We start from the raw sequence: 16827 nt of genomic DNA on the forward strand, positions 1-16827 counted from the left end.
CGGATTTAAGTTGTCCAAAAGCACAGAGAACTGCCGCTACGCGAGTGGTACCAGCTCGGACACGAATCCTTCACACTGTTTCCACCAAGGCGACCCCTTTTCCTCAAACGGGACGTACAGGCCCTGCGTGCCTCCAGCAGAGTGACAGAAACAACGGAAAACAACAGATAAGACATCCGCACCGGAAAAGAGCGAGGGGGGAAAAAAAAGTTTAATTCTGAAAGGTGAGCTGACTCAAGCGTTTCTACCGTTGCGGCAATTAAGTGCCGTTTCCTCTGAGAGAAGTGACCTGTGTGAGTCAGCGGGTGACTGGAGCGCTGGGCAGGACCACGCTGCGCTCCGCGGCTCCGGGAAGGGGCGGCGCTAAAACAGGCGAAGTTTTCTTGCGAAGCTAATTTCAGAGGTTTTTTCACATCTGGAAGCAGGAGAGCGGACCGGCGGGGACATGTGCGGGATTGTCCTGTCTTCATTCATCTGCATTTCCTCGTGGGGTAAGCCCGGTGCTCAGTGGGTTGACTGAATGAATTCAAAACGTCCAGGCGTTTGGATCTCAGTCGTGCCAGACACTCTAACCTCTGTTTTTATATTTAACAAGACGTGTAGCGTTACTAGCGGGATTGCGTGATGTGCCTTTACTACTTTGAAGGGTATCGTTTTAATATTATATTGAGTAGTTAATCGTCTGACGCCTTGACCAAAGCCGACTCGAAAAGATGACATGAACCACAATACATTAAACATGTATTATGAATACAACTTGAACTTTAAAACTTATACAAATAAAATGGAATACCTTTATTCTCACATTTTTAACGCTAACTTTTGCTTTAATTTTTCCGCACACAATCTGCATGTTTGATCTTAAAAAAGATGCATAACTTTTAAAACCTTGCATTTTTACAAGAAGCACTGACCCAGTTCCCATTCTGATCATTCAGCAATTGTCTGTGAAATGATCCCGAAATCAGATTGTTACTTTTTTCTTATTTTTTTCTCTCTCAGCGGATACCTAAATTGTTGAATTTCTCCTTTCGGGGAAATGTCGTTTGACATCACAGTTTTTAACACTTAAGTTCCGTTATTGTAAAGTTTTTTTTAAGCAAAAAGGGTTTTTTTTTTTCCAATGACGGCAGCCTGTTGGTACTTTTAGTTCTCGTCTGTCTGTGCTTTGTTTTCGCTCTTCAGAATATACATTTGTATTTCCAGAAAACCCGAGCGCTGAACAGTAGCACCCAAGTAAATACGAAACGTTAAAGAAAAAAAACATTGAACTGACCCAGTTAAACCAAAGGTTACTTGGTATTTTACTTCGTGCATCCCAAAACACTATTCAGATGCGTATATATATATTCACTTCTTTATATGCCACAAACATGTAAAATAAGCGGTGGTTTAAATACCAAGAAAATGAACCAAATACAGAGCCGAGATAGTAGAATCGCTACTATTTAGTTTTGCGGTTTAGCTGCAATACAAATCCGCCAAGCGCTCTGTGGTAAGACTGCGGCGAATTGCGCTAAATTACACCATATAAAGGATTGTGCATTCCAGGAAAGGTAGTAGTCTACTGTTTTTATTTCAAAGACAGAAATATTTGTAATTTAGATCGATGCGAAAAGGAATTTTTAATTTGAGTTTTTTTGGGGGTTCTATTTTCAGCGTTGCTTGTCAATGCATTATCCTCGCTTCCTGACGTGGAGAAGTACGAGGTTATATCGCCTCGCAGGCTGAATAATGCCCGAGAAAAAAGGAGTCTTTCTACAGACAAGGTGTGTATCCAAGAGGCAGGTTTTTTTTCCCCATACAAGTCTTTTCCCGCATAGATGAGAAAGGGTATCGCTGTGTGACGCATGTTATCAAGGTCAAACGGCTGAAAACGCAAAGCGGCTTGAAGCCTCTGCAAATGAACGATTTGTCCCGAAAGTGAGTGCTGTCGTGCTGATAACAAGGTGTGCACACAAGGGGTGGCCTCTAGTTTCTCGGCCTTAGCATTTCGACTACGATTCTGTCTTCCCAGGGTTTGCGTGAGTAATTAGGGTTTTGGGAGTAAGTGCTAGACCAGGGAGGCCTTGTGCCTCTGTGATCATCTCTGATCATCCGTCTATCCATTTTCTAACCACTTTTTCCAGTACACAGAGTTGCAGGGCAGCCAGAGCCTACCCCAGAAAGCAACACCCAGGATACACCCTGGATGGGACGCCAGTCCATCACAGGGCACACACAGACACACACTCGCGTCGGGGCCAATTTTCCCAAAGTCTTTGGACTGTGGGAGGAAACCCACAAGAACACGGGAGGGCGGGGGGCATACAAGCTCCGTCCAGATACAGTCGCACCCCCGGAATTAAACCCAGGGCCCCAGCACTGTGAGGCAGCCATGCTAACCACTGCACTGCCATGCTGCCTGCTCTGTGATCAATGCTTCCTTTTTCCTGTTCTCCTCATGCATTGCGTTACAGCAGGAGCCCCGAGGGACCATTAATGCCTCGTTATTTCAGGAGTCATCACTCCTCCCCCACGGCCCAGAGCCATGTGAATGTGGGCGACAGCTACGCGCCGCACACTGCAGATCTTGCCCCGAAACTCCTCTGTACGAGTACGGTCCCAAGCTGCCGGCAGCTGGGGGCCCCAGTATCGTGACGGAATCAGAGCTCCGGTCAGCAGCATTGCTCAGGGGCAGCGAGGGGAGGGGGAAATGAGTGTAATAGCTTCCTCTGGCATGGAGTGGTCTCAGCCTCGGAGCCGATGGGAGCCTTCGCTTCATTAACTGATTAACTGATAGATCTCGAATGCATTAGACAGAGAATGGTCTGTGCTTCCTCTGTAGAAGAGCTTCTTGACTTTGCATCCCCTTGTCCTTTCCTCCCCCCCAAGCGCACGCAACATCGCAACCATCCAGTGACTGGAGTGTCTTTCAAACAGTCCCGTATAACCTCCCCTAATCCATTTTTCTTAGTGGATGCTTTAGCTGTTTGCCAGTATACATCTAGTTCTTCACAAACGTGACCCTGCCTTGTCCAGATCGTCAGGATTGCTGAGGTTTGCGTTTGTAATTGCAGAGGCTGTATTCTGAAGAGCTGCGGTATGCTTTGACCATAGAAGGCAGGAACTACACTCTTCATCTTGAAAAAAACAGGCAAGATACATTTTTCCTAGAAACATCGGCGAAATTGCATTCTGAGTAACGCTGGAGTTCCATCTGCATGAAACAGCTTATTATTTTCTTGTGACTGGGGGGCAATTTGCTTTGAGAATATAATGTGGGAAAGGAATGGGATAGAATTGCCCATTTAATTTCTTCTGTTGTATTACATTATTTTCTAGAAATTTGGGGTACTCAGACGCAAGTCAGAAATGATTTATGTTCCTCCATTTAAATGTTATGTGTTTATTGTATTAACCAAAGTTTCTGCTCTCTCTTTACTTAGAAATCTATTGGGTAAAGACTATACGGAAACACATTATTTAAAAAATGGTACAGAGGTGACTAGCACACCAAACCTAAAGGTAAGCAAAGACATTACCTTAACAAGCATGTCCAACCATGCTTATGATGTCTGCAGTCCTAGAATTCGGATTAATCAGAATATTAATTGATGCATTTTATTACTTTTATGCAGGATCACTGCTATTATCAGGGACACATCCAGGGGATGAATGATTCGTCAGCCAGTGTTGAAGTGTGTTCTGGAATCAGGTACTTATAGGTTTGATTTGCCCACTTCTGTATCATAATGCTCTTATCCACACAAGCCACCTGTCTACTGTATATCTCTCTTTGGACCCTGAGCAGCATAAATGGGAATCAGAAACCAGCTCCTCAGATTGGAAGGAATGGTGGACAGATGAGACAATAATATTCTCTGTCTTATAAGATCTCATCAAATTTATAGCCTTTCCAAAAACTTAACCCATATTTGACTTAAACACAGTCAAACTACTGTATCTACGGTATCGACAAGGAAAATCTGGCAAGAGCAAATGCTGTCTATTATATAGTGCTAGAAAAGAAAGTATAGTCCAGTAATAGTTACAAGGTTCTTTTGCAATGAAAGTAATTATTTTGTGTACAGACGTAATATTTTACCAGTCCAGGGGGAAAGGTAGTTTCTGATAATATAAAAGAACATCAAAAGAATTATAAATAAGAGAACGGCCTATCTATCTCATTATTTTGAGTTCATTGATTTGAGTGCCTCCTCCAGTTGTTGCTTGAAAGAGGCCAGGGTGTTCTCTACTCCTACAACTCTTTGGGTAAAGAAGTGCCTCCAGTTCTTAATTTTAAATGTGCTTTCTCCTTAGTTTATCCCCATGTGTCCCCTGGTTTGCACCCCCAAAAGCCCAGTGTGCTTTTCAGCTTCCTCTTTTCAGTTCAGAGAACTAAGAAAATTTGTCATATCCTGTTTACCACTCAGGGAGTGGTGTCTCTCCCCATTTAGCAATATTTATTACTCAAAACCTTCATGAAGTCATTTCTGTCATCACTTTAACAGTAGAAAGAACATAATTATTATTAATTTTCTTAATCATTATTAATTTTAAATACGCAAGACTGTATGTAGCTTCCACTCGTATGCCTGTTAAATAGCTGATATTGGGTGGTTTCCAGGGCTGATGACTATTTCCTCTCTTAGTTATGTAGTGGAGATTGCATGTCAGAATTCTCCTGCAGCTGGCTCCCTAATCAGTTAATTGGTAATTACTAGGATCAATATACCATTAAAGGGCATGGTGCACTCATTCTGCCTGTACTACACAAACCAGTACAGCGCTATGTCACAGGAGGTACTTTGTTTCCACCATATTTAATAATGACCTGTGTATATTCCAGGATGAGTCACCTAAAACCTTTATTACTGGACATGTATTTGCAGAACTTTCCCATCAGGAGGAAACAACTCCACAGGTCCCCCAGAAAGTGAGAATCTCATCTCTGAGAAAAGCCTTACAAGAGTGCTTCTCTGAAAGCCCCTCATCTGGCTCCTACCCTGCTAGCTGTAGTAATTACCGGCAGGAGACAGTATAAAGGAGAGACAGAAAGCACAGTGATGATAAATAAACATGTCGTGGGGTAGTTTGAACATGGAAGAATCAAAGAGTTTTGAAAGTGAAGAACTGATAAATGCTCTGGCCCCCAGAGGGGATGTTTCTCCAGCTCCGCGTAAGGGGGGGGAGAGTTTCATCTGACGAGCGGCACAGAGCTCTTCTGAGGACACAGCATCATGTTGTTTAACTAAAAGCAGTTGCTCCAAAAGTCAGAGTTCTGACCTCCTGCAGATGATGTTGAAGGATGTGGTTTGATTCAACTTTCAGACCCCAGTTCTGTGAACAGGACAGCTGCAAATCTAACTTTTCTGGCTTGCTTGCTCTCAACGGGAAGCTGCTAGCTTGCAGTGAGGGTGACTCCCCTGCCTGTGGTTAGACCGTCGTTTCTGTGGCTATTTTTGGGGAAATATTGTTGCGCGAAGGTCTTTCCCACTCGCAGTGACTGGTGCTCTGTCTTTCCGTGCGGCAGGGGGCTGGTGAGGGCTGGGCAGAAGCTCTTCCTGATCGAGCCCCTGGGTGGCTCTGCGGATGGAGAGCACGCCCTCTACAGGCAGGAGCACCTGCGCAGGAAGAGATCCGCCTGCCGAGAGGCCAATAGAACCGTCTTTGACAAAGACCCCAAGCCCGCGGGTTACATCAGGATTCAGAGCTGGGTAAGGGGAGTTTTCCATCCTCGGGTCCTGGGCGCAGTGTCAGACTCATCCCGGATTTTTTTGTTATCTGCCACCTTGATTTCCTTGCTGTGTTGGAGTTTCAGGCTGTAGTTTGACAGGTGTAGGTTGATAGGGTTTGTGCCTTTGTGGTAAGTACTGTGTTGTGTAAGACGCAGCCGCCTGTCAGTCAGTCTGTCAGACCTGTGCTGTGCTCCTGGGCGAAGGCATGGCTCCCAGTTTTCGGGGAAGATGTAGGACCCAAACCCGCAGAAGCCCAGTGCCTCATGAAGGTGATGTCGATGGGATTAAGATGTTTCTCAAGGGGTGAAAGTGAGATAGCCTGTCCCCAGACTAAGGTTATTCAAGATTGCAGTGTAAGTCATTTTCTTCAGGGAATTTTGTTTTTAAATTAAAAGTTTGAGGAGCAGAAAGGTCTCTGTCTCTGGGCCGAGAGTTCTTCCTCTCTTTCCCTGATCAGAAAATATAAAGCCCGTTTCTTCTTTCTTTCCAGAGAAGTGCTCCAGTTGTAAAAGGCCCAAAATATGTGGAGTTGTTCTTGGTTGTGGATAACACAGAGGTAACTATTCAAATCAAATTATTATTATTATTATATTCATTACAGAAATGAAGATGCATATAGTAACAGAATGGACTCTGCAGTCTTGATGATCATGTTACTTTCTTAATATTGCAGTACAAACAACATAATAAAGATATGAGTCAGATTCGTCGTCGAATGATGGACGTCACTAATCATATAGATAAGGTAATTCACTCACCATTTTCTTCCAGTTAATGCAGTGGAGAGCTCGGCCTTTAAATTCAATATGCATTTAGTCTTAACATAATCTGATGGTCTCAAGTGGAAACGTAACTGTTGTTAGACCAGAGTGGGAGGAGACCTCTGTGCTTTTAGCATCAATGAACTCATTAAACATACGGCCTCTTTTTGTCCTGAGGGAAGAATCTGATTATGTTCTCGCCGCCTTTCCAGCTGTATCGCACCGTTAACATCCGTGTCATGCTGGTGGGGCTGGAGGTCTGGACTGACTGGGACAAGATCGATGTCAGTACCGATCCAGATAAAACCCTGACCAGGTTCCTTGAATGGCGCAAGAACGTGCTGCTGAAGAAGAAGAGGCACGACAATGCCCACTTTGTCACGTAAGTGCTGGGCTGCTTGCCCTTTGCATGTTCGCAAGTTCATATTTTCACATTGTGAACTCTATGTGCATTGAGGCTATGAATGCACAGAGGACGAACTAGTGGCAGTTTCAGGGAAATCAAATTGAACAACTGTAGGACACATGAATTGACAAACTGCAGCTACAGTAATAATAATCCATACACTTCTGTAGTGCTTTTCTGGACACTCCTCTCAAAGCACTTTACAGGTAATGGGGACTCCCCTCCACCACCATCAATACGTAGCACCTCCTGCATGATGCGTACAGAACAGCAAAAAAAGAAATATTTGAGCTGGTCACCCCAGTGCTGTGCCTGTTCTCTTGGTGTCCTGTGAGGATGGGAGCAAGTCCATGAAGACAGGCCATAGAGGAGATGTACCCCAGCCTTCTGCGCTGTGACCTAGCCAGGGTTTCTGTCGCCAGTGTTGTCCCACTGAGTCAAATCTGGCAGACTAGGCTTCAGAGAGGACGCACACAGTGCACGGACACAACATTACAGGCCGTCAGCGTAGATAATTTCTGAATAATTTCACTTTTGTTTCTGTGCAACCCTGGTTTTTAATTTCATGCTCATCTCTTCTTTCCAGAGGTATCAGCTTTGTTGGCTCCACAGTCGGCCTAGCAAATAAGTTTGCGATGTGCACCATCAATTCTGCTGGTGTTAACGAGGTAGGTCACTTGTAATGGTGGTAATCACGCGGTTATCGTCAGCGGTCAATGCGTCCAGCAACAAAGAAAGTGTAACACGAACCGCAAGTGGCTGTCGCAAGGCCCGGTGAATATATATCTAAAAACCTGTTGGTGGTCAAGACTAACCGGGAAGTAACGAGTGGCGAACCGATCGAACCCGATCTCACAGGTTTCCCTTTGTCCGCAGGACCACAACCCCAATTCCATAGGCCTGGCGTCAACCATTGCTCACGAGATGGGGCACAACCTGGGCATGTCACACGACACGGAGAGCTGCTACTGTGAGAAGTCTCTGTCCCCCAAGGGATGCGTTATGGCACCAAGCGTGGGGTAAGGCCGTGCCCTCTTCCCAGGAAAAGGCCCAGCCTCAGCGAGTGGGGAAGAAGTGGGTGCGTTTCGGTGGCAATTTTAATGGGGGGGGGGTGGCTGCCACGATTTGTGTTTCTTTGTGAAACAAAATAATCGGAAGCATTGTTCACTGTGGCACTGAGGAGGAAGAAAAGCAGGGATAAACGCCAGAAGGTGACTTTACTGTGTGAGATGTGTGAGGCCTGGAGAGAAGTGTCGTCAGGGGACGCGCGTGTGGGGGTCCTGGTCTCCGGAGAGGGGTGATCGGGTGCTCTCTCTTCCTCCTTGCTCAGGGACGTCTTCCCCCAGAGCTTCAGCAGCTGCAGCCAGCAGGAGCTGGAGTCGTTCCTGAACCAGATCAGCTCCGCCTGTCTGAACAACGTCCCCAGTGCGGGTGACCTGTTTGGGGGCCCTGAGTGTGGAAACATGTTTTTGGAGCCAGGGGAGGAGTGTGACTGCGGGACAGTTGAAGTAAGAAACCCTGGAGCGTGACCCGTCTTTGGCTCTGTATTGCGCAAAACCTCCATGTCTAAGCGAATGTAGTCAATAAGTTCACAAACCCAGCTGTAACATTGAATTGTACAATCCACCTCATTTCAATCCAGTTTTCATTTCAATTGGGATAGTGATATGATTTTCTGCTTTGGTCATAATAACTTTGCTAAGTGAATTCCTATTATTATTCTGAGTTTTTATTTTATTTTATTCAGAACACCGTTACAAGGCTGTAGGTTATTATCAACTATTGAAGAGACTTTAGGTTTTTATCTAAATATCTTATTTAGACTTAGATGTGCACCCTTTTGTGCAACACGGCACTCTACTGGAACAATGTGACACAACACTCAAGGCTACAACAGCAGGTGCCCAACTGGGATTTGAACCCGCAACCTTCTGGCGCCCTCGCCACTGTGCCGCCGCCAACCCCGTGTGCCGCCAGTCATTCTGAGTGAGTCCCCTGAAGGCAGTGTGTCTTGTTGCAGGAGTGCAGGAACCCGTGCTGCAATGCCACCACGTGCCGCCTGACAGAAGGAGCGCAGTGTGCCCAGGGGGAGTGCTGCCAGGCCTGCAAGGTACCAGCGTCCCCTCCCTCCATCACGTTCGGCCAAGAAAGAGCTAATCGCCCTGGGAAGAAACGTCATCCTTCCAGAGCCTTCCCAAAGCACTAGAGCAGTTCCATCTCCTGAAACCAATAGCCTGTTATCACTAATGTCTCCTTCTTCTTTCGGGGCCGAAGTTTTATTATCGCATCCTTAACCTTTCAGAGAGTTTCTGGCCAGGGCTCATCATCCTCAGTTCTCTACCCCTTGACTGTTTTCAGCGCCGGCTGTGCGCCTCATTCAGAATCAATCCATCTAGTTCCTTAAAAAGAATGCTCGCCTTAACTTTAAAAAAGTTCCCTTTCACAGCTTTGAAAGTTTGCTGTAGCTTTCAGGACAATGTTTGTACCGAGCCTTCAGAGTCCTTGCGTTAGGGGCAAGAGAGCCCCGGACGTGGGCACCAGGCTGCCAGTCTGCGTCTGGTCTCCCAGTGGGGGACGAGCTGTACAGAGGAGATAGGGCCTCTGGAAACCACAGGATACACACTGCAGCACTTCCTTTAAGATAGTGAACGGCAGGCAGGAAGACATGAACTCCCACCACATATCTGCTCATATATAGTGTAGTACAGAGGTAGGCGTTGAGCACAAATGTAGTTTCATATTTTGTGTAAACTAAATGGAGCTCTTTTACTGGCGTTCAGTAGGGTAATGTCAAACAAAGTCAATTTCACCCAGCAGTTTTAAATAACAATTATTGCTGATTTGTCGCTTTAGATATCTCACACAAAAAAACTACTTTTGCATCTTTGACTCCTGCATTCCTTCTCCACCCCATCTCCTCCGGTACAGTTGCCCCTTGTTAACACCCCTCTCTCTGAGCCTGCTCATCCTCTGACCAGGAGACTGCCCCCTTCACCAAGCCAGTCAGGACTAACCTGTTGTACTTCAAATAGTCAGGAAACATTCACAACGTGACTTCTCGGATTCACAATCCGGTACCTGGAAGTGGTTATTCCTTGTGACACTGACTCCTGTTTTTTTTCCCGTCTGCGCTAGCTGAAACCAGCGGGAGTTGTGTGCAGGAAGAGCGCGGGGGACTGTGACCTGGACGACTTCTGCAGCGGTCTCTCTGCAGAGTGTCCCAAGGACGACTTCAAGATGAATGGGCTCCCCTGTGAAAATAACCAGGGCTACTGCTTCAATGGACAGTGCCCCACCCACCTGCAGCACTGCCAGATTCTCTGGGGGCCAGGTACTCCTGGAGCACACTGGAGCCTTTCTTTTAACTACCTGATTATTAGCATCTAGCCATCTAGCCTTTAAAACAGATAAGATAAGAGATCACTTTATTGGCCATATACAATTTCTTGTATTATGACCTTGTCTTTTTCGCACACACCCACTTCCTCTCCATGAGACACACAGACAGGGAGAGAAGCTTGGGGTCAGAGCGTAGGATCAGCCATTTATACAGCACCCCTAGAACAGTTGGGGGTTAAGGGCCTTGGTCAGGGGCCCAACAGAGTAGGATTCCTCTGCCGGCCACAGGATACAAACCAGCAACCTTCCAGCTATAGGTGCAGAGCCACTGCACCGTCCCTTAAAAGCAGTATTTCGTCACACTCCTCAATACACCGATTAAGCTCAGCCGGTGTATATACTGAAATATCGAAAGTGGTATAAACTTGAAGACATCAATAGAAATTGTGATTTATAAAACACTGCTGAGTTATCAAGTACAGCAAACAAGAGCAGCCTGTACGCATCAGAAAATGTAGGTAAGATTAAATCTCCCAGAAATTCTGAATTTCTTATGCCGGCCTACTTTGCCTATTCAGGGAAACATTACACTTTCTAATGTGATTGTCATGTACAGCAAAGGAAATGTGTAGACTTAACTATGCAATGCCAAAGCAAATCAGACATTTTTACCTTATAGTTTACTATATGTTTCTGTGCTTTACAGCTTCTGTGCCTGCACATTTTTTACCCGTGACCTGTTTTTTATGTCTTTAAGGTGCCCAAGTTGCTCCAGATCTTTGCTTTAAGAATAACCAACAGGGAAATCTACATCTGTTCTGCAAAAAGACCAGATATGGTCCTCAGCCCTGTGCACAGGAGTAAGTCTTCATCGATATGGCTGCTATTATTACTAACACTGCAGTGCTGCTATATCGTTCAAGTAGGTAGCTGCGTCAGCATGCGTAGGCTGCAAAGGCATGTGTAAAGGTTTATTCCGTGCTGAAAAGAGAAGAAAGGAAACACAACGTTTCGGCTGTGGAGTCTTCTTCGGGTGGCTTCCTCACACCCGAAGAAGGCTCCACAGCCGAAACGTTGGGTTTCCTTTCTTCTCTTTTCAGCACGGAATAAACCTATTACTTGTTCCAATACTGCTATATTACTTCTATTTTGCGAGGCTGCGTGAAAGAAAAGGTGATTACAAAACAAAACCGTCTACATGGCATCTCCTGCCTGCCTCAGATTTTCTGACCTGCCTCTGTCACCCGACTCTACTGGGGACGAGGGCATAGCGCCTGGGGGCCTCTTTTGTAAAGTGCAAGTTTTGAAGAGACAGAATGTGCAAATTACAAAACTTCCATAGCTTACTGATGAAAAGTGACAGAGAACGAGCAGCTCAGCTGCTGTAACTGGAAACCTTGTGCTGCTATAATACAATGGAGGCCGCTTTCTTTTTCAGGGATGTTAAATGCGGAAAGATCCATTGCACTGGGGGCAGTGACCTCCCTGTCACACAAAGTAAATACGTCCTCACCATGTCCTGGCCCCAGCTGTTGAAGTGCAATGTCGCTGAGGTAACCGACACAGAAGCGGAGGATATTGGTCTTGTTCCAACTGGAACTAAGTGCGGCGACAACAAGGTAAGAGCGTTAATCCCCATCCTTTTTATTCACTTAAATGAGCTTCATCCATCTTCCTCTAATTTCCTTAGAAGCGCTTTAGGTCTGGACTTTTACAGTAGTGTGTGTTAGGTGGGATTAGAAAGCTAAGTGGCTTCAGCCTGCCTAAGGGGTGATGTGCGCCCCAGAATGGTCACCCCGGGTGGTGGAATGGAGGGGGTTTGGTGTGGGGGGCACTGCTGAGTGTTGGCGAAATTTTCCTCCCTCTTCCCCTTAAAGACAGTCAGGAGTCCTTCTCAGAAGTTAAAAGAAGCTTTTATGTCATGCGCATGGGAGCGCAACACACAGAGATGCTCGGTGTATTTTTCTCAAAGTAATTCAACTAGGACAGTCCTTAAATATGTTTCCATTATCCATCACACTTCCCTGTGCTGACAAGATTGGCAGTGTCCCAAAATCACGCACATCTTCCTACCTCCCTATTCGCTAAAGATAACTTCTTTTAATACAATTGGTTACTTAGTTGTATAGCACACATTCCTCTATAACACAGTATAGAATTACATAGCAGCCCTTGTGTCCAGCATTCTTCCATTCCAGTTCAAACCAGTTCTATATGTCCACCTTATAAAATATTGCATCCTCTGCACGAAAAGTGTATACAAAGTTCACAGAGACCCTCTCAACATGAGCCACGACCCTAGTAGAGGAAGATTACTCTCGGTGGAGATACTGTAGGAGGTGATGTTTCCTGGACTTCATTTGTTTCCACCCTGTTTACACTTCTCCTGTCCTCCACATCCTCGTCCTAGGTTTGCTATGGTAACGCCTGTAAGGACATTGCAGTTTACGGCACGAAGGGCTGTTCGGAGAAGTGCAATAACCATGGGGTGAGTAGCGCGGCTTTGGTCGGCGCTTCCTTCCCTTCCAAGACCATGTGTGCCCGCAGTCAGACCCTGAGCCCCTGTCTGTGTTCTGGTTCACCTGTCCAGGTGTGCAACCATGAGAGGAAATGCCACTGTGACCCCGGCTGGGCACCGCCCTACTGCGACGTGAAGCTGTCCGAACTCCCCCAAGGCAGGTCTTTGTGCTCTTGTTCCTGTGCGCTGATCACTTGTCCACGTGCAAACGCCCCATCTGACGCTTTCCAGCCTCTTAGGTTGCAAAACCCAGGAGCATGATTTATTATTTATAAGTGCTAGTCTATTATAAAAATAAATTTTCTTTGTTCATCATTTCAATTTTCTGTTTGTGTGGTAACACAAGCAGAGTGTTGTGGCCGTGTGTGTGTTTGGTTTTTCTGTGAAGGCGTGTGAGCACCTTCATTTCCATTTTTATGAAAGTTTGAAAATAATGTTTGAAAAAAAATGCGATTCGTTCATGACCTGCAGGTTGCGGCATCAGAAAGGGTTTTATTCTAACCCTTCCTGATGCGACAGGGTCGTTAATACTGGAAATCCCAGAGAGTGAGGTGTTGCAGTAAGCCGTTCAGAGCAGTCACCGGGTCACTGATAGTTAATCGTGCGCTCTGTGGTGTGAAAGAGCGACAGAGGTGTATTCTGGGTAGGGAGCTGAGAGGTAAACGTGTTCTCTCCTCAGGTGGCAGTGCGGTGGTGATCGCAGTCTCTGTGGTGGCCACCATCTTGGTGCTGCTGCCCCTCATCGTTGGAGGCCTGATATGCTGCAGACGGGGCAGGAAGGAAGTCTACTCCAGTAAAAAGTTAGTTTCAATCTGGTTTTTTTTTTGGAGGGTGGGGGAATCAGATCAGATGCATCAAAAGACAAGATGCTCGTCTGTAAATTTAAAGCAGTATGTTCATAGGAAAGCTGACAGAAATGTGACTGTCAACATTGTTCAGATGCTGTATTCTCTCCAACCCCTGCAGGAGGGCCCACAGTGCCTCCGGCCTGTCGAACCCCCTGTTCCACGGGGTCAGCACCAAGAGCAGCCCTCGGTGCGCCCCCCCCAGGATCAGCACCCCCACCTTCCTGGAGTCATCGGCCTCTCCCCTGCCCTGCGCCCCGCTGCGTTCCACAGTCACCCCCAGCCGCGCGCCACCTCAGGTGAGCCCCACCACTCCCCTCCTCTGCCTGCTGGGAAGTGTGAAGCCAGGCCGTCCCCACTCCGCTGTGTGGTTCTGCCCGCTTCGGTGCTGCTGCAAGGACAGGAATTCAGTTCCAATGGGGTTTTTTTGTGCATTGATGGTGTATTTCTATTTCCTGTATTTTAACAGCCTCCCCCAAAAATAGCAGCGACTCAGTCTGCGGCAAAATCATCCCCAGTAAGTACTATCCACCATCCCTTATTCACGCTTAGATAATATAAATATGTATTTAATTTGTAGCTGTAGCAGTAATGGTAGAATCAGCCGGCTTTGTAATCGCTGTCTTTCTTAATTACTTATTTTTGTCACATGTAAAATCTGAAAAGTTTTATCTGTTGTAAATATTTCCTGTTTCCTTCTGTCAGATCGTAAAACCCAGCCAGCCACCTCCTCTTCCACCTCCTGAAACAGTGTGTTTTCAGGTAAAGAGAAATTATTTTATTTATCCAGATCTTTAGGGTGTTCCCTTTTTGTAGCAGTTTTTTTTTAAAAAAAGCAAAAACGGCGCATGAAAAATACAGCTTTGTGCCTTTCAGATCAGATCCTTACAAGATCGCTTTGCTGGTGTTCTTGGTGTTTTCCACTTGAAATACAAGAGCGTGCTCTGGAACACACAAATACCTAATGATCAAAGAGACTGGAGTTCTAAAAATATATGTTCTGTATTTGTTTCAGGCCAAACCTCCTGCACCCAAGAAGCCTTTGCCTGATCTAAGCGTCAAACAGGTGAGTCATTTTTCACCATGAGCACTGAGCGAGACATGCAGATCCACCACGCTCTTCAACAGGGTATTGGAGTTAAACATGATTTATGCAGTGTAATTTTTTTCAGCTGCCCATTTCCAATGGCATTTCGGTGCTGTCTTGGGTTTTTGCTGGGTACTCTGGTTTCCTCCCACAGTCCAAAGGCATGCTGGAAAATTGGCCCCGGTGTGAGTGTGTGTATGTCTTGAGTTTGTGTCTGTGTGTGCCCTGCGTCCCATCCAGGGCGTATCCTGCCTTGTGCTCGTTGCTTGCTGGGATAGGCTCCGGCTCCCCAGACCCTGAACTGGATGAAGCGGTGAAGAAATGGACAAGCAAAATGATGTGAATTCAGAATAGCTTTTTTTTTTTAAAAAAAAACACTCTAAGTCCATGTCTGACTTGGAGTGTTTTAAAACTGACAATGCCGCTTAAATCGCGTTCTTCCGTTTGCAGGTGGCGAAGCCAAACTCGGCTCCACCAGTGCCTCCTGTGAAACCTCCGGGCTCTGCCCCTCACCGGAAACAGCCTCAGGTGGGGTCTTCTTGCATATATATATATATTCCTGCAATCACCGAAACATGACAGAGGGGTCAGAGCTGCCGAGGTTGTGACTCCCAGTTTCACACACCTTACTGCTTAAGGGCAGTTATCAGTCTGTACTGTCACACCCAGGATTGACCAACAGCATGGGACTCATTTTAGATCAAAACAAGGATGAAGCCCTAATTTACTAAATAAATGCCCCCTGTGGCACAGGACTCTGATTTCCCCAGACAGACCCAGGGGCATAACATCACCACAACAGGCTTGTGTTAACCAAGCCCATCTTCCTGACACTGATCGCTCCCTCCCCCACCAATAAGGCACCCGCACTCGTTTTGAAGGGTGTAGCCGCGTCTTCGACCTGCTTGTTATCTGTAGACAAGTAAGCACAGCTCTGAGAGATCAAGCTGTAGACGACTGCTGCCTGATTTAATCATGACCTGCTGCTTTACAGGTGGCAGGGAAACCAAAGACTGCACTGATGCCCCCCGTCAAGCCGAGATGATGAGCAAACAGAAGACCAACGGGGACTTGCATCTGAACCTGCGCTGCTGGGAAGGGGAGCTTGGCGCTACTGTAACGAGACAGTGATTTTGAAGAAGACGGCGATGCTTTTTTGTGTTTGTACATGCTCTGGAGAAAAAATGACAGGATATCTTGGAAAGACTATGAATACAGTATATGTGTGCTAGTTTGTGCACAGCATGAAGGGAATTTTCCCAGATTATTTGGTTTTTCTAGCGGGTAAAATTGGAAGTTACTCCTGCCTCTCGTTTCAGTTATGTGACTGGCATGAGGTCACAGTCCTTCCTTTTGTACAAGAGTCTTGCTTTGCTTGGCAGTTCCTTCTGAGTGCTTCAGATTAAAACCTATTGTTGACTCAGCCTGCAGCTGCAAGCCATGTGAATCGAAGGGACATAAGCGAACTTGGGAGTTTAGAGAACTATGTTTATTTTGCATCTGAATGTGGTCTACCTTACATTAGCATAGCTTGAAGACAAGAAGCCCAAATGGAGTACAGATTCCGAGGAACCCATGACACAGCAGCACCATCTTTCACACAGGGGAACTTTGGCAAGAGATCAGATTCACTCTGGGTTGTGAGCAAAACAGAAATGTTAGCTTTTGAATTATTTTTTATTTCCCATGTCTGGATGTCAAGAAAATTGAAAACCTTGTATTCAGCTGGACTGAATCGATGTCTTTATTCAGACTAGAAAGTTGAACATTGCATTGTTAAATTATTTTTTATTCTGATTTTATGAGTATTTCACACGGTGCCTTACAAGTAACTCAATGTGATGGAAATGAACTTGACGAACAGTTTGCTGTGACCCTTGTATTTATTGTTATTTATGTGCTACAAGTAATAAACAAATAATAAAAAAATATCTTAAGTGTTATTTTTCCCTGACCTGCACACAAGTCTGGATTTGTCAATGCTCAACTGGTGAACGTGATGGAGAATGTGTTGTGTCTACCCATCCCTCCCTCTAGTAACCTGGCTGAAACATTAAAGGTAATTTACACAAGTAAGGTAAAGCAGAAACACAGATTCTATTTTATGTAATGCATGAAAGCACTCTGTTGAATATAGCACAAGGCATTTAC

General features: G+C 45.8%; 1 protein-coding gene across 1 annotated transcript; it reads left to right on the forward strand.

The window, feature by feature from the left end:
* Positions 1-131: 131 nt before the first annotated feature.
* Positions 132-16630, forward strand: adam8a (ADAM metallopeptidase domain 8a). Its single transcript, XM_088634519.1, has 25 exons — positions 132-491; positions 1660-1769; positions 3060-3136; positions 3429-3507; positions 3621-3697; positions 5516-5699; positions 6211-6276; positions 6394-6465; positions 6694-6863; positions 7474-7555; positions 7764-7906; positions 8218-8395; positions 8908-8997; positions 10023-10218; positions 10984-11086; positions 11665-11845; positions 12637-12714; positions 12817-12901; positions 13424-13544; positions 13711-13888; positions 14059-14106; positions 14295-14351; positions 14605-14655; positions 15127-15204; positions 15671-16630. Exons 1-25 carry the CDS (start codon positions 446-448, stop codon positions 15719-15721), a joined length of 2601 nt encoding a protein of 866 aa, XP_088490645.1. The 5' UTR covers positions 132-445; the 3' UTR covers positions 15722-16630.
* Positions 16631-16827: the final 197 nt, after the last annotated feature.

The sequence above is a fragment of the Lepisosteus platostomus genome, chromosome 6, assembly GCF_059453375.1.
Source record: "Lepisosteus platostomus isolate fLepPlt1 chromosome 6, fLepPlt1.hap1, whole genome shotgun sequence".
NCBI classification, from domain to species: domain Eukaryota; kingdom Metazoa; phylum Chordata; class Actinopteri; order Semionotiformes; family Lepisosteidae; genus Lepisosteus; species Lepisosteus platostomus.